The following is a 24,838-nucleotide window of genomic DNA, read 5'->3' as shown; positions in this document are numbered from 1 at the left end:
CACAGGTGATATAGATGAGCATAATAAAGCCCGCCTCCTTGATTCACTAGTTTACCGAGCGAGCAGCAGAGATTATGGTGTCACAGTCATAGTTTTAGTGATATTTAAATCATGACGATTACAGATAGGAATGTAATTCGGTTTCACCTTCAAAACATTCATGGGATAACTGTGAAGACATTTGAGAAGAAAAAGGAGAGACTGTTCATCAGTGGCACAAAGATCTTTGGTGTTCCTCTGGAAAATTTAGCAAGACGCTACATTCCTGAGTTTGGTCTGGTACCCTGGTGAGTGTGAACAGCAGGATTAGGATGTTTATGAGATTACCTCAGACAACAGTTTTGAACATGTTTTGTGTCTCAGCTTTTTGGTGGATGCTTGCTCATTTCTTCTGGAGCGTGCTGGGACTGTGGGCCTGTTCAGGAAACCAGGCTCTCTTCCTCGCATTAAGACCCTCAGGGTAGGATTTTGACCTTTTTAAATTGTATAAATATAATCTCTACTTGAGCAGCAGCACCATCTAGTGGTTTGCGCTCAAACTTTATCTCAATGAGATAATATGAACAAATTTCTGTGATGCAACATGTTATTACTGATGTGACAGTTTATTCTTGCCAGACATAAATCATCTTTCCTGTATCTGGTTTCAGGCCAAGCTGAATTGCGGAGAAGGCTGTCTACCCACAGCCCTCCCTAATGACGTGGCCACTCTCATCAAACAGTTTTGCAGGGAGCTGCCTGAGCCTTTGTTCCCCTCTGAGCTCCATGCAGCTCTTCTCAAGGCCCAGGCGCTGCCCGCCCCACAGGACAGGACTTCTGCCCTCCAGCTGCTGTCCTGTTTGCTACCTGCCAGAAACTCCTCCTGTCTGCATTACCTGTTTGACTTTCTCTCCAAAGTTTCCAAAAGGTTTGAGACAATACTAATGATATGGGAATATTAAGAGAAAGTACTCCAGTCCATACAAATTTCAGACTGGGTATCTGTAGTCTACTTTTATCAGTGCACTGGAATAGATGAGAGCAAATCACAACCAGGCAAACAGGAAGTCAACTTCACCACAAATGGAACAAAGCTAAATTTACAGCTTAATGCCTGAAACAGAATCTGAAGTTTTGAATTTTAAGAAATAATTATTGTTTTATCACTAACTGCTATCTCTGCTGTGCCAACATGTGACCAAACCTGTCAGTGATGTACAGTAGCTTTGCCCTGTTGTTATATATTACCAGCAAAGTGAAAACTTTAACTACTTAATGTCAGAAAAAACTGGATTTTAAGTAGCTGAACTACTTCATATCACCCATAATTCAGACTGACAGTTCTGTATCGCTTTCCTCGCAGTGTCTAATGATCTTTTAGTAACCCAGTTTAAAAGTACTGTAAAATCAGTTTTATTCAGTAGTAGTAGTATTATTCATATTCACATGTTTCACTGAGATGGTTCTATAATCTGTACAACATAGCACAACACTGTCCTTAGACCTTTCAATTAGAAGGAAAAACTCCACAAAAAGTCTGGATCTATCATTATTTTTGTATGTAGTGGTAGTGCATCACTGAACTGTTTCAGAAATTATCACATTATTGCTATTTTTTAGACAAAAAGGTGAATCATGAGTACAATCAGCACTCATCCAAATTGTACTTTTAGGTTATCTAACTAGTAAAAAAGATGTCATTGATATGTTATATGAATTATATGAATATCATATCATATAATATCATCATATGAATGATATACATTTTTTGCCTGTTGGATCACTGGAGCACATTTCAAAAAGTGGCCTCTTCATCTCTGTCTGAGAGGTATTGACAAATAATGATTCATTGGTCCTTGATTGATAAAGAAGAAAAGCATTCGGCAGTGACTTTTAAAATCTTTTCATGATCATGGCTTCAAAGCCATGATCATGAAAAGATTTACTGATGTCAACAATTGATTTGAGTGGGAGTTTTAAGCTTTGCAGGCCCGTGATGCTATTTATTTCTAATTAGCAGCTAGCATGTTTGGCTTAAAATTATTTCCTTTTCCCTTTTTTATTACTAAAAATTACTGGATGTTCTACAGACTTTTACCATTTCATGTGTTGCTCAGATGCACTGAAAACTTGATGACCAGCTCCAACCTCGCTACAGTCTTTGTTCCATGTCTTTTACCGCCTCCCAACAAGGCAGAGATGTCTGAAAGACGTCTCGAACTCAGAGTTCTCGTCCTGCGCAGCTTCATTGAGAATCCACATTTATTTGGTAACAAACCAATCAGTCGGTGTTGACACTGTTCTGTAATTAATGGTATTTTTATGTTTTGGACATCTGCAATGTTATGATCTCAACTATATTTATTAGGTGTGATTCCTAAGGCTGTCATGGATAGTATGGAATTTCTGACGAACTTCCATCTTCCGAAAGACACAAAGAAAGGACAGAGAAAGAGACACAGTTTTAGAGGTAAAACATGTAGATAAACAACACAAACCGTATTATTATCTTTGTTTCTCCCCTGAAAGCCTCCTGTGAGCTCTGTAATTGTATTTTCTCAAATACATATAGTGATGCGGTCCGTGAAGACCGTACCATGGATTCAAGGGAGGTCAAAGGTCAGACCACCAGTCTCTGAGCAGAGCCAGGGGTCCACATCAACAGAAAAACCAACCCTCAGGAGAAGTGTTGGTCTGGAGACCTTCCCCAATCTACTGCTATTTAGGACCTGCATGCCTTGTGCAGGTATATACAAGATGAAGATAGAAACACACAGCAGTGGAAGGGAATGTTTGTTTTTGTATGAAATGTGATTTTATAATAAATTGTTTATAGAAGACGGTTTCAGACCTGCAGCAGCTGCCTTGGATGGCTCCAGTCCTCCTGGCAAAGAGGGATGCAAGACACCACATGAGAGATTAAAAAGGTAAATTATGTTAATTAGAATTTTTTACACAGAAGACATATTATGTCGCAGTGGGAAAAGCAAATGTGTAAATAATAAAAGTAATGATGCCTCAATTCCATTTTGCTGCTTCAGTCCAGGGTCCTGGTGTGTTGCATGCTGACTGTCTGTCATGAGCTGATGAGACACTAGAATAGAGCAGAGCCATTGTTAATGTTATTCCTGTGCTTTTCCTACTATGACAAGTCAAAATATCTGCTGTGAAAAATGGCAATTTCACAAGATTTACAAGGAATCAGAGTTAAAACTTGAGAATGTAAATTACAAAATGTAAAATTGGCCAATGCTTCATGGAATTTTGAAATATTGTCACTTTTTAGTCAAAGGTATCACGCTAAAGATCACAATATTAAATACCACAGCTGTGAGTGATAACCCAGGTAGCATCACATTATGCACAACATGTTCTGTTTTTTTTGAATTAATCAACAAATATTGGTTTTTAAGCATTAAGGAATTCTGAAATTGTGCCTTTGTGTTGACTATCTCAGTGGCTTCATATTAAAAACATCACAACATCACTATTCTAATTCACATAATCTGATGTTTACAGTTTTCTGTCTGTTTTGTTGGCAGAGATCTGCGTTTGGCTAATTTCTCTAGGTTCACCAGAGGACACGATGCAGATGGCTCTCCTGTACTCACCGCTATGGGGAAACTGCAGCTCACACCTTGGAGGAGACGCTCTTCTCTCTAAAGTATTAAGTAGTCATGTTGATTGCCCGACGTGATCAGTGCTGATAGATCAGTTTTGGTACATTGTCCTAGATCAGAGCACTTAGTAATATTTTAACAGTCTACATTTTAATAAATTTATGTATTTCACTGTTTTTATCAAAATGTTTAAACTTTTTTTCCTCACTTTTTCTCACTCACATCTTTAATGCAAAGCAAGGATCCAAAGTCAAAATGCCAGAAATAGATAATAATGATAATAATGATAATAATGATGATGATGATGATGATGATGATGATGATAATAATAATAATCAATCCACAAGAGACATTTAACAAGTCAGCAACAATAAACTAAGAGTACAGACTCAGAAATAAGCACAACGCCAATAATGGAGAATTAATAGGCTAATGATAGACATTAAATAAAGGCCAGCATATACATATATCATCATTAGAGAGGTAACAACTCTCTGTGGTCCTATTTTCTGGCCTACATCATTGAAACCTCTGAGCTTTATAGAGGCAGTATTAAAGGGGGAAAAATATATAAATTAAGAACCTAAATATAGGAATATGATAATAAAACTGAAGTTGGATAGAAAGGACAAAATATCTAGTTTGTATTCTGATTTGTACTCATTTAATATTGCAACCAACAGCAGAATAATATATATAATGATATAAGATGTATGATGCGGATTACAGAGAAAATGGGCGTTTTTGAAGAAAGACCAAATATGTCTGTTAGTGGTGATGATGGTTCTTCTCATTTCTCTCCACGCTTCGCGTGGTGAGCTCATAATTGGCACAATGCAACAGCCAATGAGACGAGAGGATTTTTGGTTTCCTAGCAACTGCGTCTGAACCGTGAAGGGAGGCGGACTGCATCTTTCTGCGAAGTTGCATAATGGTTGAATAAAGGTTGCAATGATGATACCGGAAATCGGGTGTTTTCCTTCAGAATAAAGTCGTAGAAAAAGTCCTGAAGATAATCCAGTTAATGCACAACGCCATAAAAACATGAATATCTGAATAAATGCTAAGTTCACTTATACCAGGATTTGTATTAGGTGGAAACATTGCGTTTTTTATTTTTTATTATCGTCGTGTTGGTAAAGCAAGATTTTTATTTTGGAGACAGGAAATGGATATTGTAATTGTGGCTATCTTGGCAGGTATCGCTTAGTAGGCAGGTCCCTCCATCAGAGACACGGTAAGAAAAACACATCACAACCCTTATTCTGACAATTTGTGATATTTTCAGGTAATAAATTACACTTATTATCGTATCAATGTAATAAAATACAGTTTATAACATACATTAAGGTCTTTTTCTGTTTCATAGACATCATGTAGGCTATTTATAGGCTCCTCACATCGACCCTCTGTTTACAGATGGCGCACCAAGGTTTTATCCAATTTACACATCTTTCATATTTCTTTGGATACACTTTCTTTAGGTTTCTATTAACTATAATTCTAGGTGACGTAATGTTGTTACTCACTCCATCCGTCATCATCTAATTAGCCCATTAGATAGAAAAAAAAACAGCTGTGTTTGTACATTTTCTACAGTGAAGTCTGTTGTGTGTTTAGATGACAGAAATGTGCGCGGCGGTGCGGTTATCGTTGCTCGGCCTCCTGCTGTGCCTGCAGCTCAGCAGGGCTTCAGCCCGCAGCCCCCGCACGGCAGACCAGGTGTCTGAGGCCGACATCCAGAGGCTCCTGCACGGTGTCATGGAGCAGCTGGGCATCGCTCGGCCCAGGGTGGAGTACCCCGCACACCAGGCCACAAACATTGTCGGGCCTCAGAGCATACAGGGTATGTTGGGTGATTTTATACAAGGTGGGCTGTAGAGGGTCTGTAATGTTATTGTGAGGAGGAGGATTAGGAGCATTGAGGAATCAGGTGAGTTAAGGTGAAAGATGTGGAGGATGGCAGCGTTTGTGAAGTACGTGAGGAATCAAATCTATATCTATTTGTTACAATATTCTCTACACTTGACCCTCATACTCAAAATTCTACTCAGTCTTAAATCCTTATTTATTTTCTTTCTTTTTTGTTCTAGTTTCCCCTTTTTTCTTCTAATTTTAATTCTATAATGCTCATATGCGATGCTTCTGGGCACAGAGCTGTGTTCCATTTGTTTATTTTCATTTTCACAATATATTACCATAATGCTGTGTTAAACTTCATAAATGTGGCCCTTGTTCAGTTACATTTCAGGACATTGCTCCCAATATTTTCTAGCCCTCCATACTGTAGATTACCTCAGTTGTATTAAATTAATTTATTCAGACCCATTCAAATGTTTATTTCAAGTAATATCATCAGAATAATTAAGGGTTATCTCAATATGAAGAACACTGTAAGTTTGCTTTAGTTGAGGTTTCATTTACAGCTGAAAAAACTTTAAATTTGCAAGATAAAAGGCTTTTGTGACATGTAGTATTTGTCAAGCTGGTGTTGCTGTTTCTGTTGTTTTCATGATAACTGAAGTGCTTATTTTTTCCCACAAGGTGGTGCTCATGAGGGGCTGCAGCACCTCGGTCCTTATGGAAACATCCCAAACATTGTGGCTGAGCTGACTGGTGATAATGTTCCCAAAGACTTCAGTGATGACCACGGCTACCCAGACCCCCCAAACCCCTGTCCCCAAGGAAAAACAGGTACTTTTAAAATTCACTAGAATCACAGAAAATGTTGCTTTTAATGCTGTCACAGAATTAGTGAGAGACAAAACATAGTAACACAAATGAATACATTAACCACTTTTTGATTAACCAGAATTTAGAGCCTGTCTGATAAATTGCATCCTCAGTCTTCTCTGTCTGTTCCTTGTCACATTTGCAGCAGCAGACCGGTGTTTGGAAAACGCTCCGGACACAGCCGAGTTCAGCAGAGAGTTCCAAAAACACCAGCACCTGTTTGACCCGGAGCATGATTACCCTGCGCTGGCGAAGTGGGTGAGTACAGAGTAGGACTGCAACAAATGATTAGTATTATTACAGATTAACCACTTGAATGTTCAAGTGATCCTTATTTAGATTGTAAAATGTCAGAAAATGTTTAAAAGCAATTGCAAATTCCCAGAGCCCAAGGTCACATCTTCAGATTGTCTTTTTTTTGTCCAACCAAAACTCTAAAACCTAAAGACATTCAATTTACAATCATATAAAACACAGAAAAGCAGCAAATCCTCACATTTGAGCGGCTGGAACCAACAAATGTTTGTCTGATAGACAATTTAAAGGAATAGTTCAATATTGGGAAATACGCTTATTCATTTTCTTAATGAGAGTTATATGAACAAGGGAAACAATAAGCCTGTTCCTGTCTAGAGGTCTCCGCTGGTTGCCTGGCAACCTCAGGGTGACAACATTACTCCAGGAGGTTGCTCCTTCTGGCCAAGAAATAGTCCGACATATAATCCCCTGTCAAACAACATGTGGTTTTTGTACTTAGTATTATTTTTTACAGATTAAACAAATGAGATATAACAAGTTCATTAGTGAACTTTAGAGGGTTGGAAGGTGGATTTTGTTACCACAGAGACAGGCTAGCTGCTTCCCCCTGTTTCCAGTCTTTTTGCTAAACTAATCAGCTCCTGGATGTAGCTTCATATTTACCGTACAGACATGAGAGTGGTATCGATCTTCTCATCTAACGCTCAGCAACAAGGCAAATGAGAGTATTAACCACCAGAATGTCAAACTATTGTTTTAAACAATCAATTTATTATCAAGTCAATCGTTTCAACATTTGATTCCCAACTTCTGCAGTTACCAGCGGGTATGTGCAAAGATTGTGGATCACTGTCTTTTAAATGGAAATTATTATCTGGTAGAAAATATATATTTGTGTGTAGGAGGAAAATAAACTCATTAATAAGATGACAAATTTGTGTGATGCTGATCTTCCAGTAAACTACCGGCTATTGCATCTCCCATCAACCTGAATCAGCTGTAACACCCGAACACCACATCCTGTGTTTGAGATTGCTTAAAAACTAGTTAGTAAGTCACAATAGAGATCTAATAGTGCTGAATAAATGGCTGAAAATGTCTGTAGTAGTACAAATATTAAACCAAACCTACTGGAAAAAAGAGACCAAGCCTAAACATCATCAACTGCATGATCATGACGTCTTATTATAGCAAGATACTGTGACAATTTCCACTTTTATACCATTATTTGTTTTAAATAAACACAGTAGGCATATGACAGGGTGGTGTTGATAAAGATTTTGCGCTCATCTGACAGGGCTGCAGGGTGTCAGACAAAAAAGGTTGCATTAATATTAGTAGTACTATTATGATATGGCAATAATTTATTTTAATTTTATCGCCTGACATCTGAAAAAGAGCAAATCTCTCACCCTCTCTGGTTGTTGGAGACAGGAAACTCAGCAGCAGTAGTCATAGCTGTGGTTTCTCGTTGTCTACTCATGCTGGCGACTGCTTAAAACTTAAATGAAGACAAGATTTTTGCCATTTGAAAGATCAAACTTGTTTGTAATTTGTAAGGATTCATCCATCAGTCTTCGTTTGCGAATGTTTTTATTCCCTGAAAATGCATTCAGACAATTTTTTGACAGTAATTTATGAACAAAGAGGCTGTAAAACAACAGATACATGATTTTATGTCTGAAAACTGTTTTTTTTCCTTCTAATTTTTCTTTCAGAACAAGGAGCTTTTGTACCAAAAACTGAAGGGAGGACCAAAAAGGAGAAAAAGGGTATAGTGTTTCTTGGTTGTGTTCTTGTTTTTTCTTTTGTAGGATTATTTCAGAGAAACCACATCGCCAGCACTGAGATTCACCCCTGAAGGAACCGATTTACTCTTAAACTCACTGCTTTGGATATAAATTCATATTCTGAACAAGCTTTAATGAAACTTTACTTGTTTGTTCTGATATTGTCATTTTGAGATTTGGTCAGATGTTAAGTTTTGAGGTACATTACTAATATTCTAATATGTTTTTGTCTGTCTGCAGAGCATCAACCCGTACTTAATGGGCCAGAAGCTGGACAATGTGGTTGCCAAGAAATCTGTCCCTCACTTCTCTGAGGAAGAGGAAGAAGAGGCGCCAACCATCTCTGCTGCCACCAAATCCACAACCTAAACTCCTGCACCTGAAACTGCTCACTGTAATATTAAAGTACACTGGAAAAAGTTTTTAACACCATATATTTCATCATTTTTGTTTACATCTCAAGCGATGGAATCTCACTGATGAATAAGAAAATGTAAGAAGACAATAGAGAAAGGTTTTATTGAATCTAAAACATATTAATATTATTATATTTGCAACATATAGTCATATACCTTCATAGTATACCATTCAGTGAAAACCATGTATCTCCAACTTTGGTGATTTTAATTTTTTCAGATAGACCCCTAATATAAAATTTTCCTACATCTTAAACTAAACAAACAGTTAAAAAAACTCAGTAGATTATCTGAAATATGCATCGCCACAAAGCTGAAAACAGGAAGTTAATGTTTTGGAGATACGTGGTTCTGACAGGACAGCAACAATATGATCTGAGAGTTTGCAAATTATCATAACAGGTAAATAAATATGAAAATGTTGGTCAATCATTGACCTTTTAAATAGTTTGACAAAATCTTAAACCAAGGTCTGGTTGGTTGGTTGGTTGGTTGGTTTCTCCAGAGCTTTTAATTGCATCTCATCAGTGAATGCTGTCTGGTTAGTTGTCATGGAGATGGGCTCAGGTCCCTGTTTCCATTCAAGGATGGCCTTTGTTGTCAGATGTGAACAGCCTCCTTAATCTTTCTCCGGCTGTCTACTGACTCCTGGTTTTGGTGTGGTGTTCAGTTTGTGTTATAAGTGGACCTTGAGTTTGGATCATTATGTTAAAGAATGGGATCTTTGGTGTTTGCACTCAGCATCCATAATGGGAGGCAAATGTCAGAGTAGAAATAAGAGATAAAATACCCTAAAAAAGTCAAAAGTCATGTAAAAAGTGATCCTACTGTAGGTTAAAAACATACTGTAGAATAGCTTCAATTCTAAGACAAATATCTGCTACAGGTGTCTGATTAGGGAAATAAAGATCCATTTCCAGTCAAATAAAAAGTCACAAACATTCTTAGTTCCCTTATCTTTTCTCTTTTAGTCTTAATTTTAAGGCATGAATGACCAGAAACCCTGAGATTCCACCATTGAATCCAAAAAGCTAAAATATGAGGTGTTAAAAATTTGCCTGGCAGTGTACAGTATTATCGACTGTATCATAAGACGTTTTATAGAGCTTTATTGATTTTGAGGGAATGTTGAATCAGAAAATTTACTTATTAATCGCTGTACAGAAATTGAGGTTCTCACAGTATGAGGTTTAATTTTTGTATGTCTTGATATGACCAGTTAATCACCTCTGTGTCTTGAAGCAAGAATTCAATACAAATCATATCCTTAGTAGTTAAACAGTTGTAGGTTTGCTTTGTTATGTAGAAGAAATGACTTCTATGAAAAAAAAAGTTACCAGAACTACTTCACATGACACTTGGAGCTTATTCTGACTAGTATTTATATACGTCACCATACCGCAGTAATATGAATCTCTACAGGCAGCACTGAATCTGTTTTGAGTCACTTGATCTTGCCAAAATGTTTGTGTTTTTGTTCTGTAAAGTCAAATAAACGATTTATCTGCATTGAGAAAAAGTTTGGAGTTTTTTTCCCCCCCTTTCAGATTTTTTCCCCTTTCAGACAGATAAAGTGAGGATGAGGGTTTGGGGGCGTGTTCTTCAGAAGCTCTGAAACTGAAGACAGTTTAGAAAACCGCTCACAGTGTCAGTCGTTAAGCCACTACAGAGGACGCAGGACCTGCGGAAGAAACACATGCTGTAAACTGTCTGTCTGGATCACGTTTTCTTGTAAGGAGTTTGGATAAACAACAGGTAACTATTAGTTTGTTAAACCTAATTCGTAAATAATCATGTACAGCGCGTTTGGAAAATGCGTAATGCGCGCGTAAAATTGGTGCGTAAAATGCTCCCCATCAGTGATTAACTTGTATGTTGTTTTTCTTTCAGCTTCAGCGATGAGAACGTCGTGTCTAATGACCTCTGCCATAGTTTTGGCGCTGCTGCTCAGCCCGCCGAGGAGTACAGATGCCGCGACCTTTCAAGGCGCTTTCCCACACCCAAACAAATACAGCCCGAATGAATCGGACAGGTGTCAACAACCTCCTATCAGTGGATTCATTTCTCGCGGGAATGGGCCCGCGACCACAACCGATGAGGTGCTGGAGTCCAGTCAGGAGGCGCTGCACGTCACGGAGCGTCGGTACCTGCGGCTGGACTGGTGCAAGACACAGCCGCTCAAGCAAACCATCCACGAGGAAGGATGCCTGAGCCGCACCATCATCAACCGGTTTTGCTACGGCCAGTGCAACTCCTTCTACATCCCGCGGCATATCTACCAGGACGGAAACGCTTTTCAGTCCTGCTCCGCCTGCAAACCCAAAACCTTCAGCACCGTCACTTACACCCTCTTCTGCCCGGGACAGACGCCCAGTACCAGGAAGAAACGGGTCCAGCGCGTAAAGCAGTGCCGCTGCACAACAATAGATACGGACTAGACGCAAACTAACACATGCTGGCCGATAATATATATTCCCTTCTGTGTGAAGGAAAGTGCAGCTTTGCAAAAAATAAAAAAGGGACACATGAGAATGAAGTGGGAATGAGAAAGTGAGGAACTTAAATGAGATCAAACATCTTGTCCTTTTTACCATTATAAAGGAGAGAAGATACTGAATTTACCACTAATTCTGCTGATAAACAAAGTTATTGATTCAGGTGTCATGTTTCCTCTGAGATGATGGTTTCACCTGCAACTAATAACTTATCACACCAACCAAATACCAAATATACCGTAACCAGAAAGTCATTTTATTTGTGTTAACAGATTTGTTGGACTTTGACAAAGTTTTAGTTTAGTGAACTCTTTGAGTGTCAGTGAAAGCAAGTTTTAGGTTGAGGCTGTAACAATTCATAATATTTGTTGCAGACATCTGGCAACAGACAAGATGGTGTGGGAGTGCAAGACGTGTACAGAAATGTCAACCTCATCAGATAATGTGTGAGGATCTTCAAAGGACTTTGAATGGTTGTATTGTTTCCACTGTGTGGGATGTGAGCTGAGGGCTTTGATGATATAAAGATTTTTTTTTATTTTTTTTTTACAACCTGCACTGCTAAATGCCACTTCATTTTACAACTTTGTATAATGTGTGTATCATGTATTGTAAAGTTGCTTGTGAATAAAAGCGTTTTCAAGCTATTTACTGTACATCACAATTTTTCTGATCGGTGATTTTATTTGTGGAAAAATATTGCAAAATCTTAGACTACACATGTCAGAATCAATGCAAAATGTAAGAATCTATACACAGTTGAAACTATCACTAATGTCTACATATTGCACAAAAGATTTATTTTCAGTCTTTATAATTTAAATACATTTTTGGGTGGTAAATTATATAACATAAAGCTGCCAGTTAATAGATGGCATTAGTCCATGAACATATTAAAAATATAAAAGGTTTATGTTGTGTCCACCGAGGAAATGTTGGCGAGGATTGTTGTATTATTGTTACTGTATGATCCTCTTAATGTTACAGATTTATACCTCCTGAGTTTAAGTTGAGGACATGCTGGCTTCTTTCTGGCGCAGTCGCTCTTTCTGTTGGTAGAAAAACATGAAAGGACTTATCAACACGGACAAAAACACTACACAGAATTTTGTACTAATTTATTAAATGCAGCACGACGGACTAGGATTTTGTAATATGTGCTGTCTAAATAAAGTCATATTTTCTACTTAAAACAGTGCACCTGGTGTTAAAGGACAGGTTTACATTTTTCAAGTCTTTCTTAAAACAACAGTTAAAGCAACAGTCAGGAGCCCAAATGAACAATGAAACAAGTTTTGTTCTCTGTAATCATTCCTCCTGTTCATACTGACCATTAGAGGATCCCTTCATAGTGCACTTACAATGTTAAGTGATGGGGGCCAAAATCTACAAATCTTGTTTTGAGCAAAAATATTTTTAAAAGTTTATCTGAAGATAATATTAAGCTTCAGCCACTTTATTTAGTAAAATAAAGTGGACATTTGCCACATTTACAGTCTTTTTAGCATCAAATTCCCTCTTTGTGTTTCCTCAGACAGTGTTTCCCTGTTGAGCTGTGGTGGAAGTGTCGTAACAAAAAGAGGAACTTTGGCACTAAAAACACTGTAATGTTGAAATATATCTACTTGATTTGACTCATTTGGACGGCTGAAGCTTCATATTAGCTTCAGATAAACATTTTTGCACAGAAGGAGGACTGTGGATTTTGTTCCCCATCACTTACATTGTAAATGCATTATGAAGAGATCTTCTAATGTTCAGTATGAACAGGAGGAATGAGTACAACAAGAAAAACATGTGAATATGTTCATTTGGGCTCCTGACTGACTGAAAACAGACTTGTCTTAAAAATTGTGAACGTGTCCTTTCACATGAATTGTATTGTGAATTTAGACACATTTCTGTGCCTTTATGAACTCTATCTTACCAGACTGTTGGGGTTAATCTTTCTGGTCTCAACTTTCTTCTCTCCTGTGATCCTCTTCACGGATAGCTGAGCCTCTTTTAACCTGAAATTATATGTGTCAGATTATTAACAGGACAGCATTTAAAAATATCTCTTTATTACTTCAGAGCGTCAATGAATCAATCCCTCCCAGTGTGTAAGTTATTAATTTGTGTAAGATGAGCATCTTTCTCTCATCACTCCTATGCAAACAGAAACATATGAATAAAACTGGCACCGATACAAGTTTGTTTTGATTGATCAAAAATAATTATTTCCAAAGACGCAATATTGACTGTAGTTCATACATCAGCCACAACAAAATTGCATAGAGGTCCAAGATTAAGGTTAACCTTATATTCTAAAGAGAAACTGTTACCTGGCTCACATTGACAACAAGCAATAAACAGTAATACAAACAGATATAATTATTAATAATATCAACAACAACAACAACAACAACAACAACAATAATAATAATAGTAGTAGTAGTAATAATAACATTAATAATAATAATAATAATAATAATAATAATAATAATAATAATAATAATAATAATAATAATTGCTTAATCTCTGTGGGGATTATGCATTCCCACTTTTTCCAGATAAATTGATAAGATGAAGAAAGAGCACCTATTTCCTGAATTGAATAAGTTGAAGTGATCATTTCAAAAACATGGTGGTTCTAGACACATATACAGACAGATACCTCTCATTAGAGATGTTCTTGTTCTCCCTCTTCCACCTGGTCTTGAAGTCGGCGCAAAACTCGAACCAGAGCATGAAGAAATGACCAGCTGTCACCTCCTTGTCTCCCGTCTTAGGCCTCAGTCCAAAGTACAGAACCAAGTCCTGAAAACTGAGCAGCAAGAAGGGGTCGGGGAAGAGAGAAAAACTTTGCTTTTAGTTTAGTTTAGAAAAAGTTGTTATGGTGAAATATGGTCAGAAAAAAAAAAAAGTTGACATTGATGTCCATATTCGTTCATGGCAGCTGCCTGCTTCGCTTCATCAAATCAGGACCTAAAAATCTTCATGTCACTTCAAAGTTTGTTTAAAGGTTTCCAAACTTTTTCCAACCATCATGTGTTTGCTTGAGGAGATTTTGATGTCAGAAACAATTTGTGTGAGTGTGAAGCATACAAAGGACAGAATAATTTATTTCTCCAACCTTTTTTGTGCAGTCATCAACTCATAGGAAGCATCAGCGTGTTCTTTTCGTGCTGGAAGAAAAAAAGAGACAAAGAAGACAGATTATATTTTAAACAGCTATAATCCCCATGATATAAATACTCATAGGACCACAATAAGAACCTCTTGTATGATGATGATCACCTTGTCAAATGGAGCCAGACAACCATCTAGCTTCTTCAAAACAGCTATGGAGCCATTCTTACTGCCACTTTCAAATTGCAATGTCATTATCACAGCATAACACGTAAATCACTGACTATGTCTCTCTGCCTGTAATGTTGTCGGATTCTGTTCAACATCAACAAATCATTTACTCAAAGTTATTTAACTCAAATTCTGATTTCTGTTGAAGCAAATGTTTAAAAATGTCCACTTTACTGAGATCTTTTCACTTTATTCCAGTACAATTTAAATGGAATTTCCTGAATCTTTTTCAATTAAAACTTATTCTCTGATAAAATAGAGTGATTTAGTTAACTGTGGTTGTGAGAAATCTGTCAGTAAAATTATGTTTTATGCCAAAAGCTCAACTATTAATGAGTCCATCTTTGTCTGAACGGAGCACTCACATTGCACTTTAGGAGCTTCAGAGCTTTAAATGTGTCACAAAAATGAATTAACATAATCAATTATCATAAATCCACATGATTTGAGTAACAGGGGATGGGAGACTCTTCTCTATTGCCATTGATTTAGATAAGTTTAGCTGGATGACTAAGGTGTTTTTTGCAGTGGGCGAACAGACTCCCAGTGCCTGAGTGTCTCAATCATTGCCAAATCTGTCTGATCCCTATCTGAGCGTCTAGCCATTACTCTGAATCCATCCTATCTCCCACACACACAGACACACAGATACCAAAAACACTCCATGAAAAAGCAAAAGGGACATAATGTAGATAATCAGGCAAGTAACAGGATGAAGCCTATGTTTTTCTGACAACTAGTAGAGACAACAGAATCATTTAGAGGAGCCATATATTGACTGATGGGGGCTGCAGGTTTCTGGAAGAAGACTATTTCAAAGCCATTGTTGGGAAATTTGCATTAACATTTATTTATAACTGAATAAAATTAGGATTAACAGATTCTTAAAAAGACTCAAAAGCATTTAAATCTAAATATCTGAATCCACAGAGTAAAATATCTTCAGTGCTGCCTTACAAACAGTTTCCCCCCCAAGTGTTTCAACACAATAGAAGTAAAGTCTGATGCAGGTTCTGCCTTCTCTATTCTCTCTATTCAGTTTTATATCAAAGATGAAACTAATCTTTAATGTTACACCAAAAAGTAACTTGAAAGTCATAAACCTAACTAGCAAAAACCTGTAGTCACTCTGAATGGTACATAAGTTTGGTGTGTTACTTTCAACACATCTCATGCTTTTGGTCTAGTTTGTATTAGTCAGATATTGACCCAAACTACAGACCCGCTAAAAGTGACACGTACTTTTTTTGGATGCAGAGAACATGACTGCAACTACTCACCACTGAGAACAAAAGCCTCCATCTTGTCCTTAAACGGCTGCAGGTGTTCTTCAGGAGAGTCAGAGCAAACCTTCTGTACATCCTTTTCACATCCTAAAAGAAAAAACAAACAAACAAGGATTTAGAAAATTGAAAACCGTATTTCAATTTCAGTCATTGAGTTTAAGAAAAGATAAAGTTTAGTTGTGGAGTTTTTCCTCCACAACTAAATTTTATCTTTTCTTAAAGAAATGGAGGAAATGGTAGCAATGAAACAACAAACAGTAGTGATGAAACAACACACAGTAGTGATTTCAACTTATGTTTACACACTAAATCTTGAACGTCTTTTACATTTGCTGCTAAAATGTAATCTGTTGCAGATTTCCTGTAGGCCCAGGATGTAAGCAGTAAGTTTATTGTGTGTTTGCAGCAATTAGAGGACTTTGATGAACCAGGAACGAGAGACTAAACACTTCTGCATTGGTGAAGTTTCAGCCACTTACAGAAACCCAAACTTAACAAACAGAAAATCTAAGAAGGAAGACATTACAGTGCTGAACAGGTGAAGTGTAGAGCAGAAGCATCACAGCAATGTCTGCTCCTCATGAAAAAAGGATCTCACACAGAAGTAAACAACTGGTTAAACCAGAATGAGGCAATTTTGCTGTTTTGCTTGTTTAGATAGAAAGACATTATTTACTTGTGGGACTTTGATACCCAGAAGTGGATCCTTAAAGGTCACTCATATGACCTAGTATTGCACTTTCATTAAATTGGGTGACCTGGAGAGACAGATTAATTGTCAAAATTGGTAAAGCAGATTTATAGTCCATAATATTTCCCATAACGCATCATCTTTTGTTAGAATCTCCCTGCCTGGTAAACACCCACTTCTCCTAAAGTCCACTTACACTTAAAAGACACAAGTTTTACACTAGAAGGCTGTTTTCAAATTCATTTGCCAAAGGGGGAAAGTTTAAGGTGTGTACCTACAAGCATATTTGTGACATCACAACTCATTTGGAGCCAGTCATGGTCCAGTATGCAACTTGGGGTGTTTTCAAACTTGTAGTTTGTTTGCTCTGGTCTATATCAGTGGATGAGTTGGTAAACTTGGTGCATTTTCCTTGGCTTGTTTCGTTTAACACAGAAAAATCCAAGTGAACCAAAATTCATTACAACAAGCCACGTGAGAATGTTCACTCCACATATGGATCAGATGTGTCTGGGATGGGGGCAAGAACACAAACACAGGAAGAAGGTCCTGAAGAAGGTCCTATCTGCCAAATGTCAAAAATGAAACATATTGTTGCACTAGTCCAGGTTGGACTAGTGACCTTCATTAATTCTCCAGCTAGCAGCTGTTGATTTTGCTCATCCTCATCCCAGCAGGCAAATAACACTTCGCTATGACAACCACTGAGCTCAAACTTATAGACTACGCCTTGTAGTTGGGTCAGATCACGTACCCACCTCAAACGAACCGCTCCAGAGTGTGTGTGGGATCAAACCGGGGCAATTCCTCAAAGGGTCACTGTACAGTTGCTTTGAGCCACACGAAAGTATGATTGCTGTGTTCAGATCTGCCCAAACGAATCGCACCAAGGGGGAAAACAAACCAGAGTCTGATTCCCCTTACACAAGTGTGATGTGGAAACTTGAAACCTCCAGCGCACATACACTGAGAATAGTGAAGTAGGAAACATCTCATATCCAGCTATTCAACTTTTAAAAACAAGATGTCTGCATATTCATAGATTCTGGATTTTTCAATGAGGGAGAAGGAGCAGATAACATTTTAAGAATTTTTATCTACTTAACTGAACTTTTCAGTGAAAAACACATTATTATTCAAAGCAGAGCATTTCATATGTCTTAAAACATGTCTGGAGGGATTTACAGTATAAATTTGTAGTCACCAAGCCTATACCAATGACATCGCTATGACAACATCAAGGGTTTTTCCTCAGACTTTAGAGAGTTCCCTCCAGAGCCACTGAAAACTGTTTTCACAGGCTGAGTATTACTCCTCATGGTGAATAAAATGAAGTGCCTTTAAACTGCACACTGCTTGAACTATCACGTTTTGTTCTTAGTGTTGTTGGAGAAATTCAGTCCTGCCTTCAGTGGACAGAAAACTTTCTCTCTTTTGGATTTCATTCCTAAGTTTTGAGATGTCGCCTCCTGTGAACTGAATCATTTTCCCACCAGTCTCTCCAGTGTTTGAGATTTAAACTGATAAGTCACTTGCTTTTTTTTTTTTTAAACTTGAATGAGCAGCATCAACCCCTCCCCATGAAGGACAGAAAGAGAGACAGACGGAGTAAGAAGAGAGAGTGCTGGGTTAAACTAACTCCACCTGTGCCTGAGCAGGAGGTTATCAGCACAGCTTCCTCTTTAGATATCACTTATTGAGATTCACCTTGAGATGGCGACTGCAAACTCTACTCCCTCTCTCTCTCTTCCCCTGCCAGTCTGTGGCTCCGTGTTGCTCTGTGTCCAATCAGTGGATCAGAGGAGCCAGTCTGCTGAGCCAGTCATAATAGAGGCTGGAGAGGGAGCCGAGCCCCTGGCCCCCCACTCCACCACCCCGCCCCGACGCTCGATCAACATCTCCCAGATAAGATTACAAAAGAATACTGTTTTCATTCAGGATTTGTGTAAACTTTGGAGGCGGGTATCTCTCTCTATATTGTGTGGCGAGCCGTTCTTTTCTTTTGTCTGCCTTTTGTGCCTGAAAAATGTTTGCTTATTTCTGACTGAAGAGGGTTACAGACCTTCTCATAAACAGAGCCGGGTGCTTTCAGATGTGAGACTGAAATTACACAAACTGCCCTGAAGTGGTGATTTGGTTTCATAGTGAAGGATGGATGCATACTGAAGTGAGGTTTCAAGGTTTTGATTATCAGTCACCTCATAAATCACAATAGCATAACAAGATTCCACAGATACATAAATCTTTTAAAAGTTATTAATTCACAGAAAGTGAGCATGACATAAAAAATACAACAACAAACTAGAAAACTAGTTGAATTTTACTAATCTGAACAAAAGATCTAAGGACTGAGGGTGTCAGATGATTTACTGATTATGATTTTAAACTATACTGTATAAATAAAAGTGGCTTAACTTGACTAAAACTTAGAGTATATGTAGTCTAAATACTGTATGATCATAGAAATAAATGAAAGCAATATATCAAAAGCAAAGTTAATGGGAATAAAACAGAATCTCACCAACAACAGTGATAGTTTTTCAAGAGTCATTTCACCCAAATGAAAATGAAAAATTAAACTAAAACATCAAGATCTCTTTTCAGAAACAGTACCTGTGTTTACGCCACACAGCTTGACGTCATTCATTGCAGTTGGGACTATGTTTTTGGTTGAAAAATTTGTTCTAAAGCCTGTCATAGACATATTGCTACAGTTTTCACAAAAAGCTTTATTAAGCCCACCTGCCCAGCACTAAAGAGCAGGCAGACAACTAGCTAGTGACCACAGTGGAGCCACATATTTTTCTCAGGAGTTGATGAAGACCAAAACAAAGCTGAGAGGAGACTTACATACATCAGCTGGACAGAAACACGACTCGAAATGAATGATAATATTCCTCTGTGTCTGCTGGATGTGTCTACTAACATATCGGTATATATAAGGTGATAATATGTCAATATTGTGTTTAGAGTGTGTTCCACTGCCCTCCGGTGGCCAAAAAAATAAAGTAATACTGCTGTAAACTCTCACATATCAGTTTTGGAATCAACCTCAAAAATCAAGTATTATTCAGTTATAACTAGTTCCAATAAAAAGAGTCAAATTCTATTCATTTCTATTATCTAAGGGTGGAGGCAGAAATAAAATAAAACCAAATCTAATTCAATTTACCACTTTTTTTTAGTAGTGATTTGGGTGAACTGACCCTTTAAACTTTAAATATTTTCTCTTCTTCTGACACCTTTTTAAAGTCATACATTTTGGAGTCTTAAGGTCTCATTTCCTTAAAAGTCTTCATTCAAGATGAATGTTGGGAAACATTTCATATCAACCGAAGAGAGAACACAGGGAGAGTGAAGAACGACAAAAGCAGGCATGAGGGCGGTTCAAACGGGCAGAACAAAAGGAACCTGCGATGGGGCGATCCAGATTACACGGTGGTTTGGGTAGACGGGCTGATAAGACAAATCTGTGTTGAGAGGTAAAGAATCCTATCTGTGGCACACATCTGGGGGCCACACTGGAGCCCAGGTGATACAGCCGAGCAGGTTAAGGATCCGTGCATCTCTGCAGAGGCCCGTGCAGAGATACTACAGATATGAGAGGTCTGGAGATTACATAAGTGGGAAGCTATGGTCTCCCTGCTCTGGCGACAGGGGCACAAAGGCACAACGATGGGAGATCTGATGGGCAGGAGGATTAGGAGCTGGATCTGAAAGGCGCCAGGCCAGTATCAGCAGCAAGACTCCTACTAGTCTCTGAATACACGCGCATGCAGTGCACAAATAAACACACATGCAATGAAATGCATGCAAAAACACATGTATACATAAAGATACAACAATGCACTCACTCACAATCGTATACTGTACATGTAAGCATTGTCCTCAGCATGACTTGTCTGGTTTAACTGGCTGGCATGCTGAATGGCGTCATATGGGCACACTTAAGGAAGAGAAGAGAACAGGCGAGAAGGATAAGAAAGACGAGAGGAAATCTTTTGTTCTGGGGCTTTAGCTAACGCGAGTTTGGTCAAAGAAGCAGGCCTTTAGCACAAAGTATAAACAGTTACTCAATGGCTGGGGCCCGTGATGGGAAACCAGGGTGGTGAGATGTGGGGAGGGATGGGGGGTTGTCTGAGGAAAAACGATGCCAGACTAGGCCGAGGTTTGGTCTGTGGGAACCTCTCAAGAGCAACACAAAAATCACAGTGATAGAGTTTCACAGGCTGGCTGAGGTTTTCAAACAAAAACACACAACAAAATGACCACAAGGCGAGACTATTACAGGTCACAAAGTCACATGGATGCTGAAGCTCACCGTCTGTCTGCACAATGTGGATTTCATGTTTTGGGGAATGTGTGTAACCGACTAATATAATAAACCGAAAGGGGGAGAAAAGTATAGGTATTCATTACTCTGCAAGTCTTCACAAAAAAAGGAGCTGGAGTAGATAGGAGCTGTAAATGTTGCGGTAGTGACATCACATACTTGTCAGATCTCGTCCAAGCAGTCTCAGGTCTCTGCTGAGGTCATCAAACTCGACCTGCGCTGCCAGGAAGACGTCCTGAGGTTCAGGAAGGGGGAACATGCTCTTGTCTGTGCCGGCATTCTGGTGGAATCCAATCATAACAAAGCAACAAAACATCACTCTTAAATCAGGGACGAAAAAATTCATTGTTATCTCAGGACACAGGAAACAAGCTAGAACTTCTTTCATGTTGGTGAACACCAATAATAGGCTTGAAATTCATTTTGTGTGACAGTTTGTTTTTATAAGCACACCCAACCATTGTTCTTCTGTGAATTTGATGAATAACAAATATTCAAATAAAACAATATAAATGCATCAAATTCATGTAGAGTTATACAAAACAACATGTCAATAACTGTGCTTTTTTTTCTTTTTCAATACCTTGTCCACATTGTGCAGGTAGTACGACACCACGTAGTCCACCAGGCTGATGCGATTGTCCTAAAGAAAAAATGCAGTAAGCAGTTCAAAAGTGCGGCAGTTTAAAGTAAAACATTAGAGTTCACTGCCTCTGCTAACCATGCATTAACATGTATTTTCCCTTTTCCAGATAGATGAGATAGATATGACTATAGGATTGCATGCACAGAGAAAATGGTATCAGCCATAAGACAGATGACTTGGCATGTAGGCATTTTATACCTTTATTATAGGGAGAGTGGAGAGATGGCGGCAATTGAAAGGAGAGAGTGATGGGAGGGTTACATGCAATAAAGGTCCACAGCCGGATTTGAACCCCGGATGTTGCGGTTATATGGCATGCGTCTTAACCAGTAGGCTGACTCAGCATGTGATTAAGTGGAAAAACAAAGGTTGTATTGCCAATTCTAATGTCCAATGAGCAACAAGTATCCTTTCCTGTAAGCGTGTATGCTGCCCTTCTGCTCTGCTCCAGAGGAAATTATCTTAAAGAGGAAATATTATGCTCATTTCCAAGTCTATATTTACATTATGGGGCTCTACTGGAATATCTTTGCATGATTTACAGTTTAAAAAACTCCTTATTTATCTTATACTGGCAGTTTATGCAGTCCCTCAGTTCAGCCTCTGTATGAAACAGGCCGTTTTACCTCCTGTCTCTTTAAGGCCCCCCTCCTGATGAGCCTACTCTGTTCTCATTGGCTAACTTCAGGAAGCTGCTTTTCGGCAGACTTCATAAACAAACAATAGTAGTAGGATTTTACTTCTTTTTCTCATTCTTTACTCAAAATGGAAACTTCTAGAATACATCTGTACATGAATCTGATCCCAAATATGAGACTGAACAACATGAACAACCCGAAAAAAAAAAAAACCCAGCAACAACCATAGCAACAAAGGTTACAGAACAGATGATGATTTGTGGGCATGCGAAAGATCTGATGTCATCACAAGGAGGAAGTAGAGGTAACTTTACAAACAGAGAGTTCAGAGCAGGTTGGGCTGTTGACTTGAAGGTGGCATTTTTACAAACATTCACCTCTTTGACCATGTTTAATATAGATATCCAACATTATAACAGTACCAAAATAACAGAAAATCACAAAAAGCACATTATGACCCCTTAAAGTAAATTCCAAAGTACTAAAGCATGATAAAAGACAAGGAAAAGAATCCTACAGTGTTCAAGGTCTTACCCTGCTCTTGACATCCTTGAGTTTCGGGAGGATGTCCAGGCCAAAGCCATCAGCTTGCCCTCTGGTCCTGCTGCCACCGTTCATGTGATTCCCCAGAGCCAACACCAGTCCCATTACCTCCCTCACATCGTCGCGCTCCAGCAGAGCCTCAAGACAGAACACAAACACAAGGTTAACAGGTTTTTTTTAACAGGGTGTACGCACAGCTGGTGGTCACTAACAGATGTGACGATAATATCAAATGAGAGGTTTAAGTATTATCACTGTATATACCTTGTGATAAAATGTAAATACATTTTTTTTAAATTTTATTTATTTTTTTATTCATTTTAACCTTTTAATTAAAATGCAGAAGATGATCTGATTGTAATCAGACAGAGCAAAAACACATTAAATCAAATCTAGCTAAATAAGAACAAGATGAACATTCTTAAGGTGAGTGTGTTTGCCGTCAGGTGTTGCCTCTTACTTTACAGACAGAGGAGACTGTGTTGAGCTTGCGTTGGATGGATGCGATCCCGTCGATGAATGTTGCCTGGAAGATGATGCAGTGAGCTCTGCCTGCGAAGTCTGGGATCTGAGAGAGCTCATACAGGAACCTGGAATGCAATCACACAAACAGTTAACCTGTAAAATGTCATGATGTTGTCTGTCCAGTCTGTCCTGTCCAGTGCAAACACTATCAATGACTGGTGGAGTCTCTAAACATTTCCGTTAGCAGGTGAGATACTGACTGTTCAGGTTTGTCCAGCAGTTTAACTTCCTCTTCCTCTGAGGTCTCGTAGTGTTTCTTGATCCTCTCCAGCTCGTCTGGCTGAGCCCTCTGACACATTGACAACAAGACATTAATAAGTGGTTAATAATTGTATTACTACACATGTATTAAACTCAAAGTATATAACAAACATGTGCCAACATACATACATTTTCATATAAAGCTTCAATGGTCTCCAGGTCCACCACAGAGTGATCCACAGTCAGTACAGCTACAAGCGGATTCATAAAAAGATAAAAAATTAAATAATAATATAAAAGCAACTAAACACAAGTGATTTAGCCTGCACTGTATGTTCATCAGAACTTTTCTATCAGTTCCAAAGATCAATGATCAATTTAAATAAAAGAGCAGGGTAAATAGCATGAGCAGAAAGAGCTGCCATAGATCAACAGACGAAAAAACAAAAAAAGACGACCACCCACAAGTGCCACCTGCAGCTGTTCATTTTTCACATACTGTACATCAGCTGGTAATTAACAAGAGTTTGCAGTGCAGAAATGTCACAGATGTGTTATGCAGATATGCAGTAATTTAAGGAACAGTATCTCCAATTAAATAGCTGGTCTATCAGATGATTTGACTAACTCGGACTTCTGAAGTCTCATATCAGCTTCAGATAAAACGTCCTTTAAAAGGTCTCTGATGATGTTGGGTTTGATTTATTGGAAAGAACAAATAAGGTCAAGCGATGATGCCAAACAGAGAACTGCAGCTCCCAGAAGAAACACATTCCTCTCACTGGGAAACACAATGTACTATTTGCTACAAAGGTTTGTGAGTTAGGGATTAGTACTGCAGATTGCTTCTCTGTCACTATCTTGCTGACATTGTGGTGTGTGTTTTAGCCTTTAATCCCACTCGAAATATATCGACGGCTCATATTCAGAGTGAAATACAGAGTAGATTCAGTGTGATGCCGGGGTTCAAGTTAAACAAGGTGATGTTCAGGGAGCTGTGGTTACCTGAATGTTTACAGATGAAAGATATATACAGTAATTCAAGTCTTATATGATAGATGAGATGATGTGTGTTAGATTACATAGACTCTCTGAGGTTGCAGTAGTGATTTTCATGATGGTCTAAATGTTATTACAGAGGCTTTTCCATCATAATCAGAGTATACATCTTTATGCAAAATTTGGAAAAACACTAGCGCATAAAATGAAAACATCTAAAGATATCTATATTTTTAAAATACCAGTTGCTTTGTCAACAGTATAAGATATGTAGGTTTGAATGTTTAATCTAGAAAAATCGACGTTTAGAAACCTGACCTGTGAGTCACTTAATCATTTAGTC

At 38.3% G+C, this 24,838-nt stretch overlaps 4 protein-coding genes across 6 annotated transcripts in view; 3 read left to right on the top strand and 1 right to left on the bottom strand.

The window, feature by feature from the left end:
* The first annotated feature begins 31 nt into the window (after positions 1-31).
* Positions 32-3,785, top strand: LOC137169307 (rho GTPase-activating protein 11A-like). 3 transcript variants are annotated; one of them, XM_067572390.1, is made up of 8 exons: positions 32-287; positions 364-460; positions 651-907; positions 2,070-2,248; positions 2,348-2,449; positions 2,552-2,725; positions 2,819-2,906; positions 3,522-3,785. In XM_067572390.1, the coding sequence occupies exons 1-8, from the start codon at positions 112-114 to the stop codon at positions 3,640-3,642; spliced, it is 1,194 nt and encodes a 397-aa protein (XP_067428491.1). In that variant the 5' UTR covers positions 32-111; the 3' UTR covers positions 3,643-3,785. The 3 variants fall into 3 exon arrangements, with proteins under 3 accessions (XP_067428491.1, XP_067428490.1, XP_067428492.1); XM_067572389.1 differs by having other exon boundaries at positions 33-287; positions 2,816-2,906; XM_067572391.1 differs by having other exon boundaries at positions 34-287; positions 2,097-2,248; positions 2,816-2,906.
* A 94-nt stretch (positions 3,786-3,879) lies between these two features.
* scg5 (secretogranin V) lies at positions 3,880-10,315 on the top strand. The gene is made up of 6 exons (XM_067572392.1): positions 3,880-4,836; positions 5,220-5,445; positions 6,144-6,293; positions 6,478-6,590; positions 8,309-8,362; positions 8,621-10,315. The coding sequence occupies exons 2-6, from the start codon at positions 5,220-5,222 to the stop codon at positions 8,747-8,749; spliced, it is 672 nt and encodes a 223-aa protein (XP_067428493.1). The 5' UTR covers positions 3,880-4,836; the 3' UTR covers positions 8,750-10,315.
* Positions 10,316-10,449: 134 nt separating this feature from the next.
* grem1a (gremlin 1a, DAN family BMP antagonist) lies at positions 10,450-11,682 on the top strand. The gene is made up of 2 exons (XM_067572393.1): positions 10,450-10,551; positions 10,687-11,682. The coding sequence occupies exon 2, from the start codon at positions 10,695-10,697 to the stop codon at positions 11,232-11,234; it is 540 nt and encodes a 179-aa protein (XP_067428494.1). The 5' UTR covers positions 10,450-10,551; positions 10,687-10,694; the 3' UTR covers positions 11,235-11,682.
* Positions 11,683-11,955: 273 nt separating this feature from the next.
* The window catches only part of LOC137169306 (formin-like), a 33,746-nt gene continuing 20,863 nt past the window's right edge, over positions 11,956-24,838 (bottom strand). The window contains exons 9-19 of the mRNA XM_067572388.1: positions 23,686-23,747; positions 23,496-23,584; positions 23,231-23,360; positions 22,762-22,908; positions 21,527-21,586; positions 21,103-21,223; positions 15,914-16,006; positions 14,407-14,458; positions 13,948-14,097; positions 13,219-13,300; positions 11,956-12,340 (exon numbers count right to left, since the gene is read on the bottom strand). Of these exons, the coding sequence (XP_067428489.1) occupies positions 12,296-12,340; positions 13,219-13,300; positions 13,948-14,097; positions 14,407-14,458; positions 15,914-16,006; positions 21,103-21,223; positions 21,527-21,586; positions 22,762-22,908; positions 23,231-23,360; positions 23,496-23,584; positions 23,686-23,747 (1,031 nt within the window). The 3' untranslated portion in view covers positions 11,956-12,295. The remainder of the gene's footprint in view (positions 12,341-13,218; positions 13,301-13,947; positions 14,098-14,406; positions 14,459-15,913; positions 16,007-21,102; positions 21,224-21,526; positions 21,587-22,761; positions 22,909-23,230; positions 23,361-23,495; positions 23,585-23,685; positions 23,748-24,838) is intronic.

This window comes from Thunnus thynnus, chromosome 18, assembly GCF_963924715.1.
Source record: "Thunnus thynnus chromosome 18, fThuThy2.1, whole genome shotgun sequence".
Lineage (NCBI taxonomy): Eukaryota > Metazoa > Chordata > Actinopteri > Scombriformes > Scombridae > Thunnus > Thunnus thynnus.
Note: the sequence above shows the minus strand (reverse complement) of the source record. Positions and strands in the feature narration are given on the sequence as shown.

What these genes read in the sequence shown, in the direction of transcription:
- LOC137169307 (XM_067572389.1), top strand. Translation starts at nt 112, where the DNA reads ATGACGATTACAGATAGGAATGTAATTCGGTTTCACCTTCAAAACATT. An exon ending in CTCTCCAAAGTTTCCAAAAG is followed by an intron (nt 908 to 2,069) that starts GTTTGAGACAAT and finishes GATGTTCTACAG; the next exon opens with ACTTTTACCATTTCATGTGT. An exon ending in GACCTGCATGCCTTGTGCAG is followed by an intron (nt 2,726 to 2,815) that starts GTATATACAAGA and finishes AATTGTTTATAG; the next exon opens with AAGACGGTTTCAGACCTGCA.
- scg5 (XM_067572392.1), top strand. Translation starts at nt 5,220, where the DNA reads ATGACAGAAATGTGCGCGGCGGTGCGGTTATCGTTGCTCGGCCTCCTG. An exon ending in CTGTCCCCAAGGAAAAACAG is followed by an intron (nt 6,294 to 6,477) that starts GTACTTTTAAAA and finishes TCACATTTGCAG; the next exon opens with CAGCAGACCGGTGTTTGGAA. An exon ending in ACCCTGCGCTGGCGAAGTGG is followed by an intron (nt 6,591 to 8,308) that starts GTGAGTACAGAG and finishes TTTTTCTTTCAG; the next exon opens with AACAAGGAGCTTTTGTACCA.
- grem1a (XM_067572393.1), top strand. Translation starts at nt 10,695, where the DNA reads ATGAGAACGTCGTGTCTAATGACCTCTGCCATAGTTTTGGCGCTGCTG.